At 41.8% G+C, this 27,277-nt stretch overlaps 2 protein-coding genes across 2 annotated transcripts; both read left to right on the top strand.

Annotated features, from left to right (window-relative positions):
- Nucleotides 1–16,084: 16,084 nt before the first annotated feature.
- On the top strand, nucleotides 16,085–18,178 carry LOC141813046 (uncharacterized). Its single transcript, XM_074700952.1, has one exon. It carries the CDS (start codon nucleotides 16,085–16,087, stop codon nucleotides 18,176–18,178), a length of 2,094 nt encoding a protein of 697 aa, XP_074557053.1.
- Nucleotides 18,179–23,071: 4,893 nt separating this feature from the next.
- On the top strand, nucleotides 23,072–26,607 carry LOC141813209 (ABC transporter G family member 11-like). Its single transcript, XM_074701134.1, has 10 exons — nucleotides 23,072–23,546; nucleotides 24,012–24,301; nucleotides 24,378–24,549; nucleotides 24,646–24,768; nucleotides 24,858–24,986; nucleotides 25,081–25,275; nucleotides 25,372–25,458; nucleotides 25,545–25,817; nucleotides 25,893–26,000; nucleotides 26,087–26,607. Exons 1-10 carry the CDS (start codon nucleotides 23,127–23,129, stop codon nucleotides 26,453–26,455), a joined length of 2,166 nt encoding a protein of 721 aa, XP_074557235.1. The 5' UTR covers nucleotides 23,072–23,126; the 3' UTR covers nucleotides 26,456–26,607.
- Nucleotides 26,608–27,277: the final 670 nt, after the last annotated feature.

A 27,277-nucleotide genomic window follows, 5' to 3' on the forward strand; every position in this document is an offset into this window, starting at 1 on the left:
TACTAGAGTGACCACTTTCTCAAGGAGACTCTTGTCAAGATACCCACAGTCCTCTAGGTTCCATATCTTACTTCGTGATGTCGAATCAAGGTCGACCCATTAAGCTTCGTGATAGCTAATGGTGCCCTCGTGAGGTTTAGATTACTTTCGTGAACAACCCCTCACATCTTAGTATTTATGGGTCAGAGATTTGGGTTCACCTTTTGATCCTTTCCTGCGTGCTGTTGGATATGTGTTGGGATTAAATACATGGAGAAGATTATGAATTTATAAGATGGAAAATATCTTCATTAGTATGAGACCTTTTGGATAAAGTTTAAAAATAAAACCATGAGGGGCTAAGTCCAAAATAGACAATATCATACCATTGTGAAGATATTTTAATTCTATCAGGAAAAATGAAGGAGATAGGGGAGGCACGAACCATGGGGATAATGGTAGGGGGCTTCCAGTAAAATCCATAATTTTCCAATGGAGATGAAAAATATCTCCATTGGTATGAGACTTTTTGGGTAAAATCTAAAAATAAAATCATGAGGGTTTAAGCTTAAAGTGGATAATATTATACCATTGTAGACATATGTAAATAATATGAAGTTGTATGGTTAGTGTTAAAATCGTATATGCACAATAAGGTCGAATCATGGATAAACATATCATATAGCAAGAAAGATAAATAAGCATAAAAGATGAATGTCAACAATACATTGAGCTACTTTCTAATCCTAGAATCTGTAGTACTACTTTATGGAGATGGAGTTATAATCGAAAGACAAAGGAGACATCCTACAACTTGAATCAAAGAGAAAAGAGAAGAGAAAACTTATTCTTGTTGTTACCGATGTCTTCAAAAAAATCTCCAAGCTCTAGGAAGGAAGAAAATGTCGATGACTCCTTGGAACGACCCTCCTAGGGTTCCTTGTTATGGGGAAACAACTCCCCTCCCTGATCATGAGACTTCTAGGGCCTTTTATAGCCCTCAAAACTAACCAAGTTTGATAAATCTTTCAAAAATAATAGGGTGCCACTTGCGCGACACGACCGTGATGGTTGACACAGGCCCATGTTGGGGGTCTGATCAAATGGGCATAGGCTGTGCTTGGTGACACGACCCTGTCGGGTGCTGAAAGAGGAGGCGTTGTTGGACAAATGGGCATGGGCCATGTTGGGTCCTAATCAAAGCTGCCTTTGGATGGATGGGGAATAGGCATACCAGACTGTGTAGTTTCCTTGACTTCTTTGTTTTACATCTAACTTCAGTTGGGGGAACATGCTTGTGTCGTGGGACACGATGAGAGCATGTTCTTTATTGTGGACCCTTGTTTCAATGTTCTTTTACTCCAATTAAGCTTCGATTTCACATCTTATTAATCAAAAAGTATAAAAAGTAGTTGTCCGAATAACAAGAATGTAATCAATACAAAAAGAGATGAGAGTGTGCAAAGTATACTCATGTAATGAAACAAACAAAATCATAATATTCTATATAAAACACACGCATTAGTTTACCTAAGTCTTATTCTATAAGTATGATCTACTAGGCTTACCTCTTGCTTAGAATTTACTCCTCCAAAACTTTTACGACCTAAAGTTCACTCCCTTAGGATTTTTCTTTGCCAAGCATTCGGTCGCCTTGACCTGCTTGGACTTCCTAGTTACTTGGTAAACTTCTCACTTTTGCTAAACATCTAGTCACCTTGACCCGCTTGGAATTTTCCTTGCCAAAAATCTAGTCATCTTGACCTACTTGGACTTGCTAATTACTCGGTAGACTTTTCACCCTTATTAGACATCTAGTCACCTTGACCTACGTAGACTTTATCTTTGCTAGTCATTCGGTCAACCTTGATTTGATTAGACTTTACCTTGGCTAGTCATCTAGTCAACCTTGACCTAACTAGACTTAGCTCACTTTCAAACATCAGATCCTGTTTGGATCAACTCTTGGTCGACCAGACATAAGTATATTGTCAAACATCGAAATACTAGATGCTAATTGTGTAGGGAATCCTATGCAATAAATAACAAATCGCAGCGGAAAAAGGATCCCTTTAGCAATCCATGTGAAAGCAAACTCATACAAGTTTAGATCTACAAAATCTAATCTAATAGGATATACCTTTGGAGCGTGTCCTTCGCTTATCCCGCTCATCCAAAGTTTGTTGGATCTCTTGCACGTTCAAGTGTTCGTACCTCTATGCATATCCACACGAACACTCACTTTTGAAGAAAGTTTTGGTTGTGCTAACAACCCTTTAGTGTAAGTTTCGACCAAGAAGAAGAGAGGACAAGAAGATGAATATCCATCTAAATTTTTTGGAAGAAAAAACTCTTTTATACTCAAGTTATGAATACCAAATGTTTTTAGGCTTTTAGTATTCCTTTATCAATACATGATTAATCCTTATTAATCATGCATGATGAATTTAACTTTATCTTCTTCAATGCATGATTCATCCACATCAATCATGCATAATGAATCAAACTTCATTCATCAACTTGGTTTAATTTGAGTTTAAGTTAAATTCAACCAATTTGAGTTTAACTCAAGTCTCGCCCATCCAATGAGCTTAATTATTCCTTTAGTCAAACTAAACTTTAAGAATTTGCAACTCTTAAAATATTTTCAATGACAAAAAAAGCTAACAAGTCTATTCCGAAAAAGAAGGAATCGAAATTTAATTATAGGCGAGTTAAGTTTAGAAATCACTTAAAATAAATAGGAAGTAAAAATGTCAGAGGCGGGATCACGAAAATTCTCGAAAATAAGTTTAGAAATATTCTATGATTTTTCTGAAATTTTAGAATATTTTTTTAGAATTTTTGGATTAGCGGAAGTAGCAAAAATAAATAAGAATAAAGTGTCTGAGGGGGGATTTGAACCCGCGATCTATAAGAATTTGCAACTTTTAAAATATTTCCAATAACCAAGTGTCCAAAAGATCTGTTTCAAAAAATAAGGAACCAAATTTTATTTATCGGCGAGTTAGGTCTAGGAATCACTTAATATAAATAGGAGGCTTAAGAGAGGGTTTTGATTATCTTCGAAAACCCTTCCCTCACCTCTCACCCAGAACGTCGTCGCCCTCTTTTCTCTTCCCTGTATGTGGAGATTAGTTTCTCTTACAGAATGTTTATGAAAATAATTTACCTTGCCTCAGTAATTATGGACTCGAGTTCGTCCATGGGTGGGCTCCGAGATCGCCCCTAGGCCCGAGATCGCCTAGTATATGCAAGGTTAAAGAAAAGAAGTATTAAAGAAAGTATTTTACTTTTTTTATGGCATGTGCTTGGACCCGAGTTCGTCCATGGGTGGGCTCCGAGATCGCCCCTAGGCCCGAGATCGCCTAGTAGTACCCTAATGGGTTCAGGATTAGCTACCTCGGATCTATTTAGGGATGCGCGCATAGTTAGCACAATGCCGGGCCCACAGCAGGATGATTACTATTTTCACTTACTATATGTATAAGTTTTCAAAAGCTCATTACCAACTTGAAGTGAAATTAGTTTTTAAGATTCAGCTTAGTTCAGTTTATGATTTCAGTTCATGTGCTTATTATGATGCGTATGCTATGATCTTTATCTAACTTATATGTTTCAGTAGCAATAAATGACAAGCATGAAGATATTGCCTTTCATATTTTTCAAAAGCATGATTTTAAAATATGCATCGTTTTGTGAGTAGGATGGTACTTACTAAGCTTTATGCTTATAGTTTCATTTTCCTTGTACTGCAGATAAGGGCAAAGAAAAATTTGAGTAGCGGAGGCGGCAGAGACGATGCGAAGTGTGTGCTGTGGTGGAACTTAGAATAAAGAGCCTTGGGAACTTGCATCATTAAAAATGTTAAAGACTAGTCTTTATGAATTATTTATTTTCCGCACTTTCGAATGTTAACAACTATAGTAGTTCTATGCATTATTTGATAGTTGGTAAATTACATGCTAATTAGTAGTGAAAGGTAAGGTTAGAAGTTACGAAACCATTGTGATGCCATTATGTTTAAACTTTATGTTAATTGTTTGAGAACATGTGTTTACTCAATCATCACATAGAAAGAAATTTTAAATTATAGTAAATCTTATCCATAAGATTTTATTAGATTTGTTCTAATTAAATCTTATAAAATTTGTTAGACTTTTTCTTAAATTTCCTAGATGGCATAACTATATAAGGAGGGGTTTAGGGGAGGCAACAAGAACACAACAATAGGTTCCCTCCTCCCCCTAGGGTCGGCGGCACATAAACCCCCTCCCTCTCCTCCTCCTTTCAATTAGGGCCAGCGCCCTTCTTCAAGCCCACTTCCTCCTTTCTTTTATTCGATTTTTCCCTTCTCTTCCTTGGCTAGGGTCGGCACACAACAAAGCTTCCTTTTGTTAGGGCTGGCGGCAAAAGAGGAAGAAGAAAGAAGAGAAAGAATAAAAGGAAAGGGAAGAAGAAGAAGGAGGAAAGGTTCATTGATTGGTTGATTGCTATCAGAGAAGAGCCTTTTGGTGGAGTATTCTCGAAGGACTGTTGCCCACACAACGTTTGAGAAGAGGAGAGGAATACAGCAGAAGATCTAGAGGTCATCTCTCCTTCAAAGACAACCCGAAGAAAAGGTATAATTTAATATTTCCGCTATAATTAAATTATTACTTTTATCTTAGATCCTGTAAACCAAACACAAGAGCCCAATGATCTAAATGTGTCAATCAAACTTTATTTGATCGACTATGAGGGCAACTTAAATCCGTTCCGGTGAATTCTTGCAGAGTTTGATCGACTATGAGGGCAACTTAAATCCGTTTTCGGAAAAAAATTTATTCTGCAAGAATTCACCGGAACGGATTTTCTAGTGTTTTCCATCAATATAGGTAAGAGAGAAGAAGGATACTAACATGTGGATCATGGATAGCGAGTGTTCAAGTCACATGACCGGAGATGCAAGCAAATTTACCAAATTAAGTACATGAAGAAAGGAAAGGTATCTTTTAAAAATAGTGAAAAACTCAAGATCATAGGTGGAGGTACAATTGAGGTATCACCTACTATTACAATTTAACTTGCTTAGTTAAGGATATGGAATTTAACTTGCTTAGTGTAAGTCAACTTTGTGATTCTAGATATCAAGTTGAATTTCATGCAAATATGTGTCTAGTTAGACAAATTGGTTTAAAGAACGTGGTCTTAGAAGGATATAGGAAACAAAACATTTACTATATAAATCTTTCTTATGCTTCTAACCCTTCTGTTGAGTGTTTCATGTCACAAGAAGAGGAAGGATGGCTATGGCATAGGAGGCTTAGACACATCAATATGAAGAACATAGCCAAGGCCGCCAAAATGGAGTTGGTGAAAGATCTACCAAAAGTCAAATATGTCAATAACAAAATGTGTGATGCATGCCAAGAGGGTAAGCAACCTAAGTCATCACACAAAGGTAAAACTTTAACTAACACTTCATTACCTTTAGAATTATTACATTTAGATGTATTTGATTGTCATAGTACTCTCTCGTTAATGGGGAATAAATATTGTTTGATTATTGTAGATGATTACTCTAGATATGCATGGGTTTATTTCATGAAAAATAAGGATGTGGAGTGAACATCTTTTTCACATTCCTTTGTGTGAACCTTCTTGATCTTCCCATCATCTTTTTCACATAATGTGCCACTTGCTTGGGAGACATCTCCTCATCACTATCAGATGTCTCTTGTTCGGATTCGGATGAGGACTCCTTCTCCTTCTTCTTCTTTTTCTCCTTCTTTTCTACAAATAAAGCAATACCTTTCTCCTTCGAAGACAAGTTAGCTTGTTCATGAAGTTCAAATTCGCAAAACAATTCATCTAGCTTTACAACTGAAAGATCCCTCGATACTTTATAAGCATCGACCATTGATGCCCATAAAGTGGTTCGGGGGAAGGCTTGTAGCACGTACCTCACTAAGTCCCGGTTGTCCAATTTCTCACCTATCACATGTAGACCGTTTACAACCTCTTTGAATCGTCCATGCATTTGACTCACGGTCTCATTTTGCCTCATGGTGAAAGTTTGGAGTTGTCCAACTAGAAGATCCTTCTTTGCTCTTCTAGATTCACTTGAACCCTCGTTGAGTTCAATGAGTTTCTCCCAGAGTTCCTTGGCCGAATTGAAAGGTCCAACCTTGCTCAGTTGATCTTTGGAGAGTCCACATTGCAAGGTGGTTGTGGCCTTTGCATTTGCTTGAGCCTTTTTGCATATCTCCTTTGTCCAATTCGTTGTAGGTAGGGGTTTTCCAGACTCATCCTTCGGTTTTTCGAAGCCATCTACAATGCTAAACCAATTTTCAATATCGTTCATTAAATAATATTCCATTCTACCTTTCCAATATGCGAAGTCGTTGCCGTCGAAGTACGGTGGTCGTGCGGTGCTGTATCCCTCTTGAAACGCCATTTGTATTTCGGTTGAACGTTGGATCTTCCGAAAGGAACCAGGCTCTGATACCACTTGTTAGGATCGGTGCGTTCGCTAGAGGGGGGTGAATAGCATTTTTTGACTTTTCTCCTGCAAAAATATTAGCGGAAGCAAAGAAACAAAGAAGAAAAGATCACAACGCTAACCCGTTCGATTTACTTGGTATCCACCTCTACGAGGTGACTAATCCAAGGATCCACACACACAGCCGACGATTCCACTATGAGAAAAATCTCCTTCTCGAATCACACTTCGAAGGCGGAGAAACCTTCACAACACGATGTCTTCCTCGTACAAGATCTTTAATGAAGTATGAGAGGAAGAGAAGAGCTTTTACAATGTCAGAGAGCAGTAAAGAAGATGAAAGAATGTTGATTCTTTTCTCTGCGACGTTGACCGCTCTTTTTATGAAATTCAGTGCACCAGTCGACTGCTCCTAGGGCCAGTCGACTGATGGGCTTCAACGGGAATTAAATATGCATTTAATTCGCCAGTTGTCACCCCAACGGCAGTATATCAGTCGACTGCTCCATGGCCAGTCGACTGGTCCCAGTCGACTGTCCACTCGACTGATTTTTCTGTGCTTGTCTGTGTGTGCTCCGGATCAACCCCAGTCGACTGCTGGCAGGGCCAGTCGACTGCCAGAGCTGAAAACTTCCCTTTTCAGCTTCTCTTCACCCCTTAGCCTTGATGCAAGCCTTCAAACGTCTTCCACAAGCCTCGTGCTCTTCCTTGCACTAGCTTGAGACATTTCCCTCGACTTCATCGTGCTAAGACATCCTTGCCAAGAGGCCTCGCCTCCGGGACTTCACCTTTGCCAAGAGGCCGCGCCTCCGGGACTTCACCTTTGCCAAGAGGCCGCGCCTCCGGGACTTCACCAATTGCCAGGTCTCCACTCCTGGGCTTTCCTGTGGACTCAGACCACACATGTTAGATAAACAAACATTGCCTAACTTAACTGATTTAGCCAAACATTAAAATCCAATCACTTGGGGCACGATTGCACCAACAGTTATTTTATTGATGTTATATCCTGTCATATTAAAGACTTAATTTAAATAAGTTTTTGCCAAACATCAAAAAGGAAGAGATTGTTGGTGCAGTCTTGCCCCAAGTATCATTGGATTTTAATGTTTGGCTAAATGAGTTTAAGTTAGGCAATGTTGGTGATCTAACATGTGTGAATTGAGTTCACAGGAAAGTCTGAAGGACAAATGGTGAAAGACTTGACAAATGGTGAAGTCTCGGAGGCACAACCTCTTGGCAAATTGTGAAGTCCCGGAGGCCCGGCCTCTTGGCAAAGGAAGACTTAGCATGACGAAGCTGAGGGAAACATCTTAAGCAAGTGCAAGGATGGACACGAGGCTTATGAAAAATATTTGAAGGCATGAGTCAAGGCTAAGGGATGAAGAAGGAAGCTGAAAGGTGATTTTCAGCTTCACCAGTCGACTGATATTCCCATCAGTCGACTGATGTCCTGATTCGAAACACACAGAGAGTTTGGTCGAGTGAAAATCACTGACCAGTCGACTGGTGGAGTCATCAGTCGACTGATATATGAACGTTGGACTGACAGCTGGAGAATTAAATGCAATCTACAAGAGCCGTTGAAGCCCACCAGTTGACTGATCCCTGAGGCAGTCGACTGGTATCGAGAAAAATATAAAAAGACAGATTGAAGATTGGAGACGCAAGTGTTCTTCACTTTTTCTTCTTGCACGATCTTCAATCTCTATAAACTCTCAAAATCTTCCCTTAAACTTCACTACTCATTTTTATAAGAGGAAGAGATTATTTGTAAAGGTTTCTCCGCCTTCAAAGAGTGCTTTGAGAAGGAGAAGTTTCATATTGGAACGGTCGTTGTGTGTGTGTATCCTTGGATTAGTCACCTCGTAGAGGTGGATACCAAGTAAATCGAACAAGTTAGCATTACTTGATCTTTATTTTGCTTTTGTCTTGTGCTTTCGCTAATGATTTGTAGGCAAAGAGTGAAAGTTGCTATTCACCCCCAACGGTCTAGCAAACGCAACGGTCCCAACAACTCATGTGTCAATTCGATATCTCATATCCATGACTTGTGAGATCAAGTTATCCAACTGACCTACATGTTAGTCTCAACACATTAATATCGTTCCTGAATATTAATGCTTGATTAGGAATGATTATGAGTAGTGTTCTCTACATCATCTCATTATCGACTCAAACAATCGATATGATGTAGATTAGAACTAGCTACCCAAGGGCATTATTATACTTAGTTATTTGACACAAACATAAAGTAAGCATAATAACCAAAAATTTTACCTTTATTAATAATAGAATATCATACAAAATTTCCTAGTCAATCATCATATAATTGGCTTTAGGGCTACTACTAACAATTGTCATCTATGGCTGGAACTTGTGAAGTTTTCTCGATCCTTTGACACTATTTGAATTCATTTTCCAAAGGCTAACGGCTTGTGAAGTCACTGTCGGAGGAGTCGTTGTCGGAGAATAATGTTGTTGATAGCTCTTGTGAGTTATCCAGTCGTTATCAATCAACCTCGGTCATCTGACGATCGTCTGCTAACTTTGCGGAAGCTTGTGAAACTTCTAGAGATCATTCCATCAACGTCGAGAAGGTTGCCGACCATTTGTCCTAAATCAATGGTCAAAGGTTGACCATCGAAAACTATACTGAGAATACAATTGCCGATGATAGTTAGAAAATCCTAAAAAATGGGCGCGATAAACGTTGTTGTGTGTTTTTCGGAATTAGGTTTTTCTCTTGTATCAACCATTACCGATTGTCAGCTAGTACCGAAGACGGTGATGCGACTCATGACTTTGAAAGTCGTCCAGACAAGAGCTTGGCGTGGATCACTAGTAGAGGCGAAACTTCGACAAGAGTCACTCGATTGATGCCAACCCCGCTCAACATCATCTATCAGGTACGCGTAGAATAATTGTTATTCTGAAAAATTTTAAATTTCAGTTATGTCATGTACTTGTTATATCTTGTATGCATGTATTGCGTGTGTTGTAATAATTAGATGTAATTATTGTATTTTCTTCCGCTGCATACGTTTGCAAAATGTGTAAACATGCGCAACGCATCGGGATAATCCAAACAGTACATATTTAAAGTTTAAAAATATTAATGAGTATTTATATATTTATTTGACACTTTAAAATAAAATATCATGATTTATTACTGCAATTTAATGTTTGGTATTTGTAAATATGATACAGATTCCTTTAGGAACCATAAGGCTTGGACCATGATTTACTGTTGCAGTTTAGTATAAAGTATTTGCAAATATGATCAAATCCTTTTGAGTCATTCATGACTGAATTGAAAATTAATATGTAATGATCATATTTCATGTAATTTTCATATTACATTCCACATCTTGATCTATGTCATTAAAAAAAATGATAAATCTTAGTCAGTCTCATGGACTCAATCCCTGGGGATGGTCGGTCCGGTCCTACGAAAATTTCCCACCGACCACCAGGTATAAATCGGGAAGCGCATATGGCGGCCAATCCAGATGCCCAGCATCCTTTGATTGCGTTCCCCATTTGGAAGAAAATTTTTACAAATACATCGTAGCTGGGGATCGAACCGCGGGTCCCTGGGTCACAACCCAGATGTCTTACCATTGCACCATTACCCTGGGGACTTGATCTATTCCATTAATAACATTGGTATTTTGATTATTATTGAGGCTTATTACAAGCGTATATAATAGTTATGACCTCTTCAGTCTTATGTCAATGAAGTTAATGGATCAGATTATTTACAGGGATATTTTTGTACCGATAGAGTTTGATATCAATTGAAGTTATAATAGTATATTATATACACATCACATGTAGCCCAAGTAGAAGATTGTTGGATTTAATCTCTTAAGGTGAGCTTAGTTGTAATTATGTATGTGGATACAAACCGAACTCATTTTAAGTGATCTAACTAAGGTTTAATGGATTTTGGATTATTGGATGTGGATTAAATATGCAGAATCTGTTAGTCCGTTTCGTTATTATCAGAGATAGATTAAATATATATAATAGATCAATTTATTCTGTTATTATCTATAGACTGATAACGGATCGAATTTTTATATATAAGGTTTAGTCCCTAAGGATTTAGGATCAACTGACATCCCGTTTTCGTTTCTCATTGACGAAGGTGTTACGGCGTCATCACCCTGATTCCCTTATAAGACTATCCTTTTGTTTCCGCTTCATCTTCTTCCACAGGAATTCAACAATTGACGTTGCAGGACAAGTACAGTGATTCTCCAATCAAGTTTTTTATCGTTATTTATATATTTTTATGTTAAATCAAATTTTGTTAAAACTATATTCTTATTTTATTTATATTTTTAATTATTTAAATTTTATTCGATTTATACAACATATACGATTTAATATTTATAAATTTTTTCATAATAACCTTGATCTCTAGTTAAATCACAAATCGTTTAATTTTTTATTAAACTATAAATTTGAGTAATCGAAGAGATTAAAAAATGTGCGATGAGGAATTCGTGACCGGTGCGCGACACCCACGATCCACTGCCACCGTCGTCGCGTCGTCCGGCCACCGCCGACCGCCGCCTTGGGCGCGATCGACGTGCCACTCGCCGGCGCTCCGTCCGGCATCAGATTTCGGCCGGATAGTGGTTGGAATCCGATGGGGTTCAGTAAAACAGGGTCGGCAGTGCGCGATTTGGCCGGAATCAAACCACGATTTGGTCGGAAATGACGCGCACGTACTGCCGACCCTGTTTTGTCGAATTGCGTCAGATTCCGACCACTATCTGATCGAAATCTGATGTCAGACGGAGCGCCGGTGAGTGGCATGTCGATCGCGCCCGAGGCGACGACCGGCGGTGATCGGACGGCGCGGCGATGGCAGCGGCAATGGGTCACGGGTGTCACGCACGGGTCATGGATTCCTCGTCGCGCAACATAACCATAACATTCATATATAAATATATATATATATATATATATATATATATATATATATATATATTAATCTCTTCGATTACTCAAATTTATAGTTTAATAAAAAATTAAAAGATTTGTGATTTAACTAGAGATCAAGGTTATTATGAAAAAATTTATAAATATTAAATCGTATAAGTTTTATAAATCGAATAAAATTTAAATAATTAAAAATATAAATAAAATAAGAATATAGCTAGTTTTAACGAAATTTGATTTAACATAAAAATATATAAATAACAACAAGAAACTTGATTGAAGAATCATTATGCTTATCCTGCAACGTCAATTGTTGAATCTTTGTGGGAGAAGATGAAGTGGAAGCAAGAGGATAGTCTTACAAGGGAATCAGGGTGATGGCGTCGTAACACCTTCGTCAATGGGAAACGAAAGCGGGATGTTAGTTGATTCTAAATCCTCAGGGACCAAACCTTCCTCGGGCGATCTTCGATTGTGATTCGGTCGGAATCTGGCTCGATCACCGTCGACAGTGACGCACAGTGGGGGCGACATTTTCCAGGTAAATTACGTCGGATTCCGGCAACTATCTGATCAAAATTCGACGTCGGCTGAAGCGCCAACGAGTGGCACGTCGATCGCGACCGAGGTGGCGGTCGGTGGTAGCTGGACAACGTGGTGAGGGCAGCGACAATGACGATGGATCAGGGAGTCGCGCATGGGTCATGCACAAGTTTATCGCACAACATTACAAATCCGTGTATATATATATATATATATACAATTTTGCTATTCTGAGCGACACCCAGTGCGCGCCCCGTGAGCGCCTAGATCTCAGCCGTCCGCTCGCGATCGCGATAAACGTGAGCCGTCCGATTGCACAGTGTTTCTCCTCAACCGCTTCGCCGCCCATTCATCGCCGTCCGACCACCGCCGGCCGCCGGACCGGACCCGTTGGAACCGCAACTCGCAGGCGGTCCAGCGGTGGCCGGAGTCCGGCCCCGATTCGGTCGGAATCCGACCGGATTTCGGCCGACAGTGTAATAACATTTATATATATATATATATATATATATATATATATAAAAGTTGTCGTTGAGGCATGGTGAGAGATGTTAGGGTTGGGCTTCAATACCATTTATTTCCAACAACACCCACCCGTCCACATTAAATGCATGAATAATAAGAGAGCGAATTGTAGAAACACATCACATCCCCCATTAATCACCAGCACTGCGAAATTAAATACCCAAATAAATAATAGTTGTATCCAATCATAAAGAATATATTAAAAGATAGTTGCAGAATTATTAATTTCCCATAAAAATAAAAGATTATCTAAGAATTGAATGTGGCGATCCATGATTCACTTTTGAATATGGATTTAAGTAATCAAGCAACTTGATGAATTTGTGAGGGAGCGATCCACGTTTTTTATCTTCACCAACAGGTTTCTCGTGTTCTTTTGCGATATTATTTTATTTTCAAAATAAAAATAAATGCATGCTTTAGATCTCGCTCGCTTATTACTTTAGACTATATTAATATCTGTGTCGACTTTTTTCAAACAAATGTAAGTCGCTGTCTGTTAGATTCAACTTATAGCAGAACTTATAGCAGTGAACAATTATTTATCATTCCAACCGTTTGGTCGGTAATGCGGTGTCGTAGAGGACGTGACTTCCTTCGAGATAAAGGTCAAGAGTCAAACGAAGGTCAAGATCTAGGTCGATGTGGCAAGATGAGTCAACACGGACCCAATCCCACCAAAGTGAGATATTAGTCACCTCATGCTTAGACAGTACTTCGGACTTAGAATGAGCTCAGTTCTGGCCCCCAGCATTCACGTTTAACTTTCAACATCCAATGTCGACAGCAGTGAGATCAGCTGCTTGGTTAACCAAGGAGTTCAAAGCGTGCTAGTCTCGACAGAATCGATGACATCCGTGCTCATCAATTCCTCGACTAGGGATAATTCCAATATACATTCATAATTACACGTGTAGAGATGCTCACTAGTTGTGATCCAATCACAAATTCTCTTACGCTATGAATCGTATTGCGGGCATTCAGTATTTGAGTTTAAGATCCAATCAAACACATATGGAATGTGCAGTCAAAGAGTGAATTGCTATTTATCCAATAAATATAACCATAAGGCGATTGCCTTAGGACACCTCTCAAATCTAACACAAGACCCATGATCAAAGGATCGTTTCTGACGGGCAATCAACTAAATAACTCCCCTCTTATAAAAGGGAGTTAGCGCTTTACAAAAAGATAAGACTGGTAACAAGTATACCGACCTAGTAAATTAAAAACAATGTAAAGTGCAATGAGTATACCGATAGAGTAAAGATCGCAGATTCTGATGCAGCCCTTCGGTCTAACGACGGCGTTCTTGATTGAAGATTCGTATTTAGATAGTCATTGTTTGATTCAGAATTGATGCTCTAAGGGCTCTCCCTTGAGGCTCTTTTATTATACTATCCGGGCATCTGGAAGCCTTTTCGAACGCCTCCACATTGTACGTTGCTGACTTGGCATTTTTGGGCACCTGGATCCCTTTCTGGGCGTCACTATGTTGACGTGGAGGTTCCGAATGAACCTTGACACCATAACACCTTATTCAGATCGGGGCGCCTGAAACCATTCCGGACGTTTGGAAGCTGAGGTGTCCTGACCACTAGAACTCTGCCACCTCACTGCTTTGCTAGCCCCGTTTCGTTGACGTCCAATCACCTAGAACCAATCCGAGTGCTTGGAGTCCCGGTCGCCTGGATCCAGATAAGGGCGCCCGGAACACAAAGTTCCATCCCCTCCTTTCCTACATTACAAGTTAGTGCAAACCACAATATAACAGGAAAGAACAACAGTTTTAACAAACTATTTTGGTCTTGACTTCAGATTTTCAGTGAAAACTTAAGTCAGACTGACGCCTACTATTCCCCTTACCGAAAACGCGCCCTCACCCACTCTACTCAGGAGAATTTATTTTTTTACCAACCAAGTCCTCCAAACTTGTTGGACTTATGCTTAGCTTCGATCCTTGGCCCCCAGGATTTCCACCTTTAGATATCTGGTCCTCCTGACCTGCTTAGTCTTCCACTTGATGCACTTGATCCGTCAAGTCTTCCTGCCTAATCCTCCTGATCAGAACTTCCTTATCCAGTCCTCCAAACTAGGTCTGCCCACCTAATCCTCTAGATTATGTCTGTCCAACCTCTAGTTAGGACTTCCACTACCTAGTCTTCACTAGGACTTTCACTGCCTAATCTCCACTAGAACTTTTCTGTACTACCTTCACACTTAGATCAGCTCATCAATAAACATCACACACTTAACTTGAACCTTTTGTCATTATTAAAACTAAAGTTCGATCATCTGGTGCTCCCTGCACCAACAGACATTTAGTAAATAAGTTTAAGATCCAATCAAACATATAAAAATATGCACTTAAATAATAAATTTCTATTTATTTAATAAATAGTACAACCGTAAGGCGATTGCCTTAGGACACCTCTCAAATATAACAGGGCAATCTCCTAAGAAGGTGCTCTGGGACTTGGCTGCGAAATAGAAGGCACATAGCTCAGTCTGTCGCAGATAGAACGGAAAATGGAAGGTAATAGGTTCTAAGGGTATTTGGTAGAGACGAATGAGAATGACCGCACTACAGATCAAGCGGTAGGAGTTTGAAACCAACTGCGACAAGGAGATATGGGAATAGTAGGATAGCTCTTGTAAGTAAGGAGGAATGGGAAATCGTAGCCCGCCTATTAGCTGGCTTTCGAAGAAGGTGACATACTCGGTGAGGGGGGGGGGGGGGGGGGTTCGTGCGGTTGATGCTCGGGTGAGGGAACCCTAATCTCGTGGTCAGAGGGAATACCGTAAGTCTCCCAGAGGCGCTCAACGGGGGCGAGAGTGATGGACAACCTTTGGGACTTGTACCATCTATCTAATCAAAGCTAGAGGAAAGTGGTCTCTACGCCAGCCATAATCAAAGCTAGAGGAAAGTACGGAAGGAGACAATGGAGAAAGGCGAAGGACAAGGACTTGAGAAAATGCTAAGTATAAGGCAAAAGTTGTGGTTTATGGACGCTGTTCATACAAGCCCTCCCCCCCCCCCCCCCCCACGACAACCTATTATATACTATGGATAGGGCCAAGTTTCTGGACCGTTAGATCTTACATTCTTCTACTCACCGATAGATCAGGCGGATGAAGGATCGAAAAATCAATCGATCAGTGCCATTCACAACCTGTGAGAACATGACACGAAGGCGTTAGATAGATCCCAGCATCACAGTTTGATGGAAGATTGTAATGACGCCCATAGGCTCCACCGTTGGATTAGGTATGACATTTACACGTTGCTATCATATGCCTCTCTCCTCCATTAATGGCGCGTTGTTAAGTGGTATCAGAGCAGGTTTTGCGAAGTCCTTTTTGGGTCTTTTACGGTGGTCGAGGTATTTTTTTGGTTTATATAATACCAATTTATTTTGGTATCAGAGAAAAAAAAAAAACAATGTCTTTCGGTTTTAGTGTTTCGGATTTTTATGTTGAAGTCGTTATTACGACAAGGTCATACTTTGGGACTAGCGGCGACAAGGCATCTTCAGATGGCAATAGGTAAAATGGTTTATCTAGTAATTTTATACCTTTGTTAATAATGTTTCAGATATGACGCGTGGAAAACGGGATACTGTGCAGAAACGTGGGGTAGGACGACCACGTAAGAAGACGTTAGAGTCTCTGATGACCGAGCCACGAGAGGGGTCTACTGAGGTTGAGCCTGTCACCCAGGGACAGAGTTCTCGGGGTGTTACGGGCGCCTTGGGCTCCCAGTCGCCAGGGGTCTCTACTTCAAACCCAGCAGCGGACCCGGCAATACCCCCTGCAGCAAACCCTATAGCACCAGATGTACCCCCTCCGGTAGTGTGTACTGTCCCACAAGGGGTACCTCCTTCTGCGGTGCCTATGGGATACCAGACGGCCCCTGCTGTTGCATACTCGATACCTCCATCGACAGTCCCTGCTACTGTATATCCAGCACCACCTTCAGCGGTGCCTACTGCATATCAGGCAGCCGCTGCTGCGGTACACCCTGCTATCCCACCAATAGACCCTGTTGCTGCATACCCGACACCTCCTCAGGTAGTGCCTGCTACTGCATACCAGGCACCCCCACCTGCAGCAACTCCAGTCGCTCCAGCTTACATTCATCCTACAGTGCCACCTGCGGTACCTACCCCTACTTTTGCGACAGTAGCGGCTCCGACGCATACGGGTGCACCACCAGAGGTACCTTCCTCGGCTTTTCCAGCAGCACCTCCTACAGTACTCTCCTCTGGATTCCCAGCGGTACCACCCATGGTACCCACTCCTCTGGTTCTGCCAGTCCCGGTGGCAAACCCTACATACTCTACAGATCTAACGGCGGCACGAGCTCGGATTCCAGCTTTAGCGGAGCAGCTGAAAAGTCGTTTCACACTATTCCGCGGAGGAACGGATCCGAGGGCAGCTCAGTCTTGGTTAGAGACGGTGGAGCGAACTTTCTTCTATACTGCTTGTTCCGAGTGGGAGAAGGTAGAATTGGCGGCCTTTCATTTACGGGACGAGGCCGAGATCTGGTGGGCCACACAGCGCATGGTGTTAGGCGAGCAGCACGTTACCTGGGAGAAATTCAGGGAGATCTTTGAGAGCCAATATTTTCCATTGTCGTATCAGATGACGCGCCGTCAGGAATTTCAGAGTCTTCAGCAGAAAGGGCGCACCGTGATGGAATATAATGCTGAGTTCAATCGACTAGCGAGATTTTGTCCTGAGTTGGTTGCTGAGGACAGGTCCCGTATGCTTCAATTTGTTCAGGGCCTGGATGGCAATCTGCAGGTGAAGATAGCAGGATTCGGCATTTCCTCCTATCGCGAGGCCTTGGATAGAGCACTGCTGATAGAGTCTGCACAACAGAGAGCATTTGGGGATAGGAAGAGAAGTAAGTCATCAGCTCAGAGTTCAGCACAGACCCAGCAGCCACTGACTGCAGGACAGCAACATGATGGTCGTGGAGATTCAAGTCAAATTGCTACTGGGGCACCGAGTAAGCCCCAGAAGTCAGAACAATTTTCATCAAAACGCTCTCGATTTTCCCGACAGGATCAAAGGCAGTCGGGCAGTGACTCTTACTGTACGCAATGTGGTTCCAGGGATCATGTTACATCAGCATGCACCTTGGGACAGTCAGTTTGCTATTATTGCAAATTGCCGGGACACATGAGTCGTGATTGTTCGCTGAAGGCTCAGCACGTGTCTTCGGGGGTTTCGATTCCGGGAGGACAGTTTGGTCAGGCGGGATCACAGAGAGGGGGGCAGAAGGCCCAATCGTCATATCGCCAGCAGAGGACCGCTCCCCCTGTAGCAGCTGCATATGGCATGTACGGACAGGAGCACTTCAGTGCCCCTGCGATATCGCAGAGTTCAGTTGCGGGACCTCAGTATCAGACTCAGGTACAGTACCCGTCGCAGCTCCAGCCATGGGTTCAGTATCAGACCCAGTCCCAGCCACCAGTACAGTATCAGTCTCAGTCTGCATATCAGCCTTTGGATCAGTATCCGGCATCGCCGCACTATCCACCTCAATGGCAGGCTCAGATCCAGCCGCAGCAACCTCGGACAGCGCTACCACCCCCACCCTTGCCAGAGATTGGACGGGTCCCCGCGGTTACCAGAGAGGATGCGCAGCGAGCCGACGGATCCGTTTTTCACGGTACGATTTGACTTTATGCATTTTCCCTACTATGCTAGATAATACTGGTAGTTTTCATTCCTTTATTTCTCGTATATTCACGAGAGAAAGTGGTAGACTACATACCCTTAGGCTACAGCGGTTAACGGGATCCCTACCGTCTAGTGATAAAATAGAGATCATTAAGGAGGTCAAAGGATGTTCATTAGATATCGGCAACACCATACTCCCTCTTTGTAAGGGGGGATTACTTCGAGTATGTTTCTTTCAGCAGGTAACTGTAGAATCTTATATTCGTGAAATCCAACTAATAAATGCGGACACATTGAGGCGACAATTAGGATAGCGTAGCGGAAGCAGGATGGACTCATAACCCACAGGTTCAGGAATCGATCATTGGAATTATGGTAATTTGCGTTATACTACATAAGTAGAAAATTTGGGGACCAAATTTTTATTAGTGGGGGAGAATGTAAAATACGGAAAAAAAAAAATAAATAAATAAATAAATAAATAAATAAAGGTTAATGGGTTTCGGGTTTAAAACCCTAAACCCATTAGGAATCAATTAAACCTCTTTAACACCCCGCCTTCCCCTCTCTTCCGCCGACACCGCCTTCCTCTTCTCCTTCTTCCGTCAAGCCAAACCCTAGGTTTTGTTCGTTGCCGCCGCACCTCCTTCTCATTCGGCGACCCTCTCTGCCGGCGCCTTTCCCTTCCCCTCGGTGAAGAACGCCACCGTCCGACGCCGTCCGTCGCCTCTGCTTCGCGCCACACTGCAAGGGTTTCTGCGTTTGCTTTCATCCGGCCAACGTCCTTTATCCTAATCGTAAGTCTTTCCCTGGTGTTTCTGTTTATCTCGGTTCAACCTACCATGATCGCACATGGATTGGTTTGTTAGTGAGCTCCTTCTCTGCTTCACGTCTTTCTGTCAACTGATCTGAATTGGGCTGTAGATTTCTTGCTAGTTGTTTGCTTCAGTTGTTGCCTTGCATTGTTAAAGGGAAATATTCTTGACAAAATATCTCAGTGGGTGGGGTTATCATGACTTCATATATATAAATGTGTATATCTCTCTGTCGGAACCTTTCTATTTAGCCTTCCATAAATTGGTTGGGAGAAACAAAACTCTGCAAAAGTTGTGGTTTATGATCTCTTTTTGACGCTGTTCATACAGGGTTGAGTTAATTAGACATGCTCAAAAAGATACCTTGCAAACCTACTTGTTAAAAATATTTTTATGCAGCTTGGTCTATGCGTCATGATGCATTCTTTTAGGAACACTATATGATCACTATCATTTTTCCACAGTTTTATCAATCAAGAGGTATTTATGGGTACACATATATATGTTCATATATGACCTTGCAACTATTCTACATGAACAGAACCGGCTCAATCCATGAAAACCAGTTTATCTTCTTTCCCTCTTGTTGCTCTTGTGCCATTCACGTTACACTAAATAGGAGAAGCTATAAGTGCAAAATAATAGTTGAGGAATAGTTTAATTAGTGATTAATTAAAGCAATTAATGGGTTTAATGGAGTTAGTATTTGATTGATTTGGTTAAGGTTAAATGCAGTGTAGTTGGATTGGGTTGAGTTAGTATAAATTCGGTTGGAGTTTACCTTGTTGTAAGAATTTAATATAATGTTATATTTAGAGGATATTTTATTTTACAGGGCCTTGATTCGTTGATCCTGTTATACACGGAGGTTTCCTTTTCGGACACCGACTACTTTCGGAAGGCGGGTATCTCGACTCATCTATTTAGATATGTCGTTTGATGTGTATAGTTTGCTATGACTAGTAGTATTAATTTATTTTGCTTTATATCTGCATGTTATGTCACTAATTAGTATATGTTGTCATCTTATTCTGCTACTGGTTCAGGTTTATATACCTCCCTGATACTTGCCTTATGATAGATAGGTAGTAATTGCTTTGTTTTTGAGATACTGTTCTTTACTGGCATAGTTTGATTGTTTTACACGTATTAGTATCATGCACCATCTCTACATGTTTGCATACTAGCGATCATCGGCTCCTTTATAGTCTGAGCCCGTCGCTCCAGGATTTGCATACTAGCGATCATCGGCTCCTTTATAGTCTGAGCCCGTCGCTCCAGGATTTGCATACTAGCGATCATCGGCTCCTTTATAGTCTGAGCCCGTCGCTCCAGGATTTGCATACTAGCGATCATCGGCTCCTCTATAGTCTGAGCCCGTCGCACCAGGATTTTATGTTAGCGATCATCGGCTCCTTTATAGTCTGAGTCCGTCGCTACAGGATTGCATTTATTTACTGCATAGGTTTGACATGCACCTACAGGATACCTTATGCATTTGGGCTTTTGATCTTACCTATGTTGCAGGATTTATACTGTTGTGTTAGTACATATGATTCTGGTATGTACAGCTATTCAGTAGTTCAGTTCTGTATTTATTTCTGTACAATCATGATTTGTACTGGTAAATAGCTTATTTATACATATCTGCTAGATATCCGCTGAGTTCATTGAACTCACTCCGTTGATTTTATCTTTTCAGGTTGAGGTCTGTCTGGAGAGCCGTGCTGCTAGTCCCGCGTCGAGTTGCAATTTGGTTAATTCATTTTGCTTACATTTTCGGAGTCTATTGTGTCACGAATCGTTTTATGTCGTATTGTGTCAGAAACTGTTTTATTTCCTGTGAATTTTCGTATATGTGTTTGGTTTAGTGGTGCATGTGTGTAGTTGTCGGTTGTGGACTTTATTATCGTAATAGAGTTTCCGGTTTACAGTTTATATATATGTGGATTGGGGTCGGGTAGGCCTTATTATGTTTGTATTCAGGGAAGGTGAATTGTTACAGGGGAGATGCTGCCGAAATTCTCGGGCAGCTGTCTCCCGGGGCGTGACAGGCCAACCTCGCCTCAACCTTCTTAGTCGTCTCCTCTCGGCCAACGTTGTCTTGATAGCTCGGTTGGCTCATCTCGGCCATCTTAGCCTCAAGTCTTGTCTCGACTACTCCGCTTCAGTTGACTCCATCCTGAGGTCCACCTTCACGTTTTTTGTGAACTGTTATCTTACATAGCCTACTAAAGGGAAACATGAATATTCTCATGGGCATGCGGCAGTCTAAGAATGAATAGGCAGTTACAATGTTGTTAGACTCGATACCCTCGGATATTCTTTTTTCTGCACATAAGGCCCAAAGAAAATAGTTGTTGGATCTGCTTCCCTTTGCAAGTTGCTATAAAAGTGTTATCCCATTCGACGTGGAGATGCCTTGAGCAGGCTATAAAAGGCTTAACCCATGGTCTTATTTTAGATTCAATTCTAAAAACTTTGCTAGTATTATTTTCTTTCCTGTCCACATTTCATCATCTTCTGTAAAACCCTGACTTGAGCGTCGTAGTGATCTGTTGGGACTCTCCGACACCAGTCTAACCTCTCAGTAAAGTGTGTTTCAAGTCCTGATCATCTCCCGCATCCTAGCTCATCCAGGAGGTCGCACACGTCGGACGGTTCGTTGGCTGATGGTTTGATCATCTGTATTATTTGATCGGACCAATTGATTTATGGAAATAATTATTTTTTATCTTTTATGAATTTTTATAAAATAAATATTTCTATGTTGCAAAATCCATCGTGGGATATTTATGTAGAAAAGTCATTTTAAATTTATATGGAATAATTACTTTTTACTATATTCATATATTCTAAGAATAACTATTCCTCATTTGTTTTCACCTATAAACAACAAATTTTAATAATTGGATTAATCAAGCAAGGCCAACTTAACTTTTATTAAATGGTACAACCTGTGGTAGATTGACTAATCAGGGCAGAATGGATGATTGGATCGATTATGTAAAATTAAGGCAAGACTCGCTAAGGTGGCGGATTCTACTTTTTTATAGAAAAAGTAGGCTAAGTGATTGAATATTGACGAAGTCAAAGTAATACCCTCCTCGTAGTGGTCAATTGTAACTTCTCGATTTATCTCCTCACATATGATGATGGAATTGACTGTATGAGACTCATGGGGTGGCGAATATCCACCTTTTGCCGAAGAAGAAGAAGAAGGTAGATCAAGTGATTAAGTCAATTGAGTCATTAGGATAGTTAAGCCAATTGAGTCAAATGAGGGACCAAACGAAGTGGTTGAGTGATCAATCCAGATGACTTATTAAGCTAGCCATGACAAATGAATCAATTGCGTCAATTGAGCCAAGTTTGTCATGTTTCATTGGGCAAACAAATTAGTTGGATTAGTCAGGAAGTTGAGCTAAATGAGACAATCAAGCTAATTGGGTCGACAACTCAATTGTGTTAATTTGGTTGATCGAGTTAATGGGTCAATCAAGTTGGTCATGCTAGATGAGCACCTCAAGTTACTCAAGTAGGTTGGGAGAGCCAAGCCCCAGGCGCCAATTAGAGGACTAGATGAGTCAATCAAGTTTGTCAGGCGCGCTTGGCTAATTGATTGAGTCGAACAATTCAATCTGGGGCACACATTACCTGTTGATTTTAAAGCTAAGTCAGGTCAACCAATTTTAATCCCACCTGATGAATAATCTATTAAATTCAGTTTCATGCATTTGATGATATTAAAGCTATTTTGACCACCAACATAAAGCAGATATTGAAGTGTGCCAATCCCAGTTAGATGGAAAGATATGGGTCATTGTCAAGCTACAGCATAGAAATGGATGCCGTGTCAATGCCATGGATCGCCCCTGCATTGAAGTTCACAGTTGTGAGTTGAGAGGGGGCACCTCATCTCGGTCAAACTATGCACCACGTACCGTGGGATTGGGCTTGCATTGAAGAATTCACAGTTGGGTTGAGAGGAGGAAACCTCATCTCAGTCAAACTATCAACTATGCACTTCACACGCTCACACTTCCCTCCCCTCCTAACTACGTATTAATTCATCACTTTCACGGCTTAGTTGCCTCGCTCTCCACGTTGTAGCAAATTGCTGAAACGACATCATGAGAGGAGCAGGAGCAGGAGCAGGAGCAGGAGCCGAGGAGATGAGGAGCACGGTAATGGCAGATATCGAGGCTAACAGGCCGCGAGGGAACGGGATGGTGGTGGGCGGGATGAGCCCGCTCAGCGAGACGCTATGGCGGGATAAGGCGGACACTGAGTTCATCGGCGACGTCTCCGCGCGGTTGACATGGAAGGACTTGACGGTGATGGTGATGCTCAAGGGAGGGGAGACGCACAGGGTGCTGGAGGGCCTGACTGGCTACGCCGAGCCAGGCACGCTCACAGCGCTCATGGGCCCTTCCGGCTCCGGTAAGTCCACCATGCTCGATGCGCTCGCTGGCCGACTCGCCGCCAACGCCTTCCTCGCTGGTGCCATCCTGCTCAATGGCCGCAAGGCCAAGCTCTCCTTTGGAACCGCTGTGAGCTCTATAGCACTCTGTTTTGGTCAAATAATATTTGTTTTTATATGCATGCATGTAACGAAGTTGTTTTTGACTCAGTTTGGCAAGTCTTATTCTCAACCATAAATCCCAACTTACAAGTGTTACGATTACGTTTTGTTTCTCAAAAATAAACAAAAGAAAAAAGGTGCCAGTGGATGTTGATCCTCATATAGATCCATAGTAAAATTGATCTGATTTTGTTTTTCAGTGAGGCAGAAATAGTGTTTTGCTTCATTTCGCATCTGTCTGGCTAGATTTGAGCTACCCCCTTTTATTTCTATGAACTTGGTAGGGTGTAAAGAAGATTTGTAATAGTGACACCAAAAATAAACAAACAAATAAAAGGAGATTTGAAAGACAACTAGAGTTCTTATATGCCGAGTTTGATTGTTCTATTGTCTTATGGTGAATTCTGTAGATTGATTGAAACTAACATATCAGGCATATGTGACCCAAGATGATACTTTAATTGGAACATTGACCGTGAGGGAAACCATATGGTACTCTGCTCGCCTCCGGCTGCCGGACAACATGCCACGGCAGGAGAAGCGGGCACTGGTAGACAGTACAATCATGGAGATGGGCCTCCAAGATTGCGCCGACACAGTGATCGGAAACTGGCATTTGCGAGGAATAAGTGGTGGTGAGAAGAGAAGAGTCAGCATTGCTCTTGAGATACTCATGAGACCCCGATTGCTCTTCCTCGATGAGCCTACAAGCGGTCTCGACAGGTAACCACAAAAGTCAGTGAAGCTCAAAGATGAACTCGATCTATTCGTTAAATGTAGTAAACACTTGTGGATGCAGTGCTTCAGCATTCTTTGTGACAGAAACACTGAGAGGTCTGTCGAGGGATGGCCGGACTGTGATTGCTTCGATTCATCAACCCAGCAGTGAGGTGTTTGAACTCTTTGATTCTTTGTATCTGCTCTCTGGGGGCAAAACTGTTTATTTTGGGAAAGCTTCTGAAGCATACGAGGTGAGCTATATATTAGAGTAAATATATACTTGAATCTTTCCAGTCATTCATTGTATCAGTACCAAGAATGATTATCTGAATAGCCTACATCGACAGTTTTTTGCTCAAGCTGGGTTCCCTTGTCCTTCTCTGCGAAATCCCTCGGATCACTTTCTGAGGTGCATAAACTCAGATTTTGATAAGGTGAAAGCTACCCTTAAAGGATCAATGAAACTACGGGTAAGAAGAGGAGTTGCTCGTCTATTCCGGTGAATCTCATATTTGCAACTAGGTAAACTAAGCAAATCTAGCATACTATCTAATTTCAGTTTCAGAGGAGTGATGATCCCTTGGAGAAAACTACTACTACTGAAGCAACGAGAAGGTTAATTGAGTTCTATGGTCGTTCACAGTATTACTATGCGGCCAGGCAACAAGTGAATGAGATCGCTCGAATTGTACGTCCCATTCTAAAAGATTTCATCTTCCTTGCTTTTATTACCTTGCCAAATTTCCATCACAGCATTTAACAGAAAAAAAGATACGTTGCAGAAGGGCACAGTGATGGATTCAGGAGGCAGCCAGGCTAGCTTCATGATGCAATCACTGGTTTTGACAAAGCGTTCATTTCTCAACATGTCGAGAGATTTCGGTTATTACTGGTTGAGGCTCCTAATCTACATTCTGGTCACCATCTGCATCGGAACTATTTACTTCAACGTCGGAACTGGATACACTGCCATTCTGGTATTATATGATTCCCACCGTTAATTACTTCTGTACGATCTCCATCAAGACCACCATGAAATTTTCTCACTGGAAATTTGTTCAATTGTGTTGCAGGCAAGGGGTGCATGTGCTTCTTTTGTCTTTGGCTTTGTAACATTCATGTCAATAGGAGGATTCCCGTCCTTTGTGGAAGATATGAAGGTTCGTCTGAATTTGATCTCCAATATTCGGGTTCTAAAAAGAAATTAACGAGAAGAGAAACCATCAAGGGTGTTTGTTTCACGCAGGTGTTCCAAAGGGAGCGGCTAAATGGGCACTACGGCGTGGTGGCATTTGTCATCGGCAACACACTGTCCGCAGCGCCTTTCCTCATCATGATATCTGTGGCCTCTGGAACCATTTGCTACTTCATGGTCCGCCTTCATCCCGGTTTCATGCACTATGTCTTCTTCGTTTTGTGCCTCTTCGCCAGTGTGACTGTGGTGGAGAGCTTGATGATGGCCATTGCCAGTGTCGTTCCCAACTTCCTCATGGGAATCATCATAGGAGCTGGAATTCAGGTACCCATCTCCCATATAATTCATGCATATATATTGCATGAATCGAGACAACCTTACGCTTCTGCCTTGCAACAGGGGATCTTCATGCTAGTGTCAGGCTACTTTCGACTCCCTAATGACATCCCAAAACCCTTCTGGCGTTACCCCATGTCATATATCAGCTTCGATTTCTGGTCACTACAGGTAAAGAAACAGTACGTACGACTTGAAGTGGAAAACGGGATCATTAAAACATAACCATATATTGTTCGACTGTTTGGCTATAACAGGCTCAGTATCAGAATGATTTAGAAGGTATCCTCTTTGATAACCAGTCGCCGGACCTTCCAAAGATTCCAGGAGAGTATGTGCTGGAGAACATCTTCCAGATCGATGTACACCGGTCCAAGTGGTGGGATTTGTCAGTGCTCTTAAGCATGATTGTCATCTATCGAATCATTTTCTTCCTGATAATCAAAATCAACGAGGACGTGACGCCGTGGTTTCGAGGATACATCGCGAGGAGAAGGCTGCAGCAGAAGGCAAGTTTGGAGCGCCGGCTTTCTTCGCGATACCCTTCCATTGAAATCACTGAGAGGCAACCTTCCCTGAAAGATTATGTGGTTGGAGAAGGATCTAGTTCCAATAGCAGCGCTTAGTTTCTTACCTAGTATATATCATAATTATGTTTTTATCTAAAACGATCCATTCTGCAACTTGATGTGGTATGCGGTGTGCAGGTTCCAAGTCTGCCGCACACTATGTTAATTATATTCATCGAAAATTATAGAAATAACTATTTATTATTTGAAGAAAATTATTGGATTGTATGTATGGATACAGAGACTGATAAGAAATTTCACTAGTCGCCTCATCAACATTGATCACTGTCAAAAGCAAAAGGGAAGACGAACCGAAGATCATTGAGCTGTGGGGATGATGTGCCCCGCCTTTCTACTCATCTTATCCCGATGTATGATGCGGTGGACCCGTGGAGTCTACGGCCATGCTTAACCGTCAGTCAAGTCAAGATGGTCAAATTTATCAAATGGTCAGAAGTCAAAGTTTGCAGACGTGATAAGTCAAGCCACGTCTCGGTAAGCCAAGGCAAGCTTCAGAAGCCTCTGACCCTTTCAGCTTGGCTATGTCCGACCTCTTTAACTTGGCTACATCTGACCCCTTCAACTTGATGATCATGTCCGACCCCTTCATCTCGACCACATCCGACTCCTTTAGCTTGGCCACATTCGACCCCTTCAGTTCAGTCACGCTTGACTTCTTCAACTCGACCACGTTTGACCCCTTCAGCTAGGCTCATTCTAAATACCTTCGGATGCGGTCACTAGCCCCTCTAGTCTGGGCAAGGTGGATACTGGGATAAACAGAGGACTAGCCCCTTCAGTCATGGGCAAGGTGGATATCGAGATAAGTGGAGGACATGGGCGAGTGCGGATACGCATAAGGGCATGTGAGTTTACGTG

This window comes from Curcuma longa, chromosome 20 (assembly GCF_044706935.1).
Source record: "Curcuma longa cultivar G26 ecotype Majalengka, Jawa Barat chromosome 20, ITB_CL_G26_1.1, whole genome shotgun sequence".
Lineage (NCBI taxonomy): Eukaryota > Viridiplantae > Streptophyta > Magnoliopsida > Zingiberales > Zingiberaceae > Curcuma > Curcuma longa.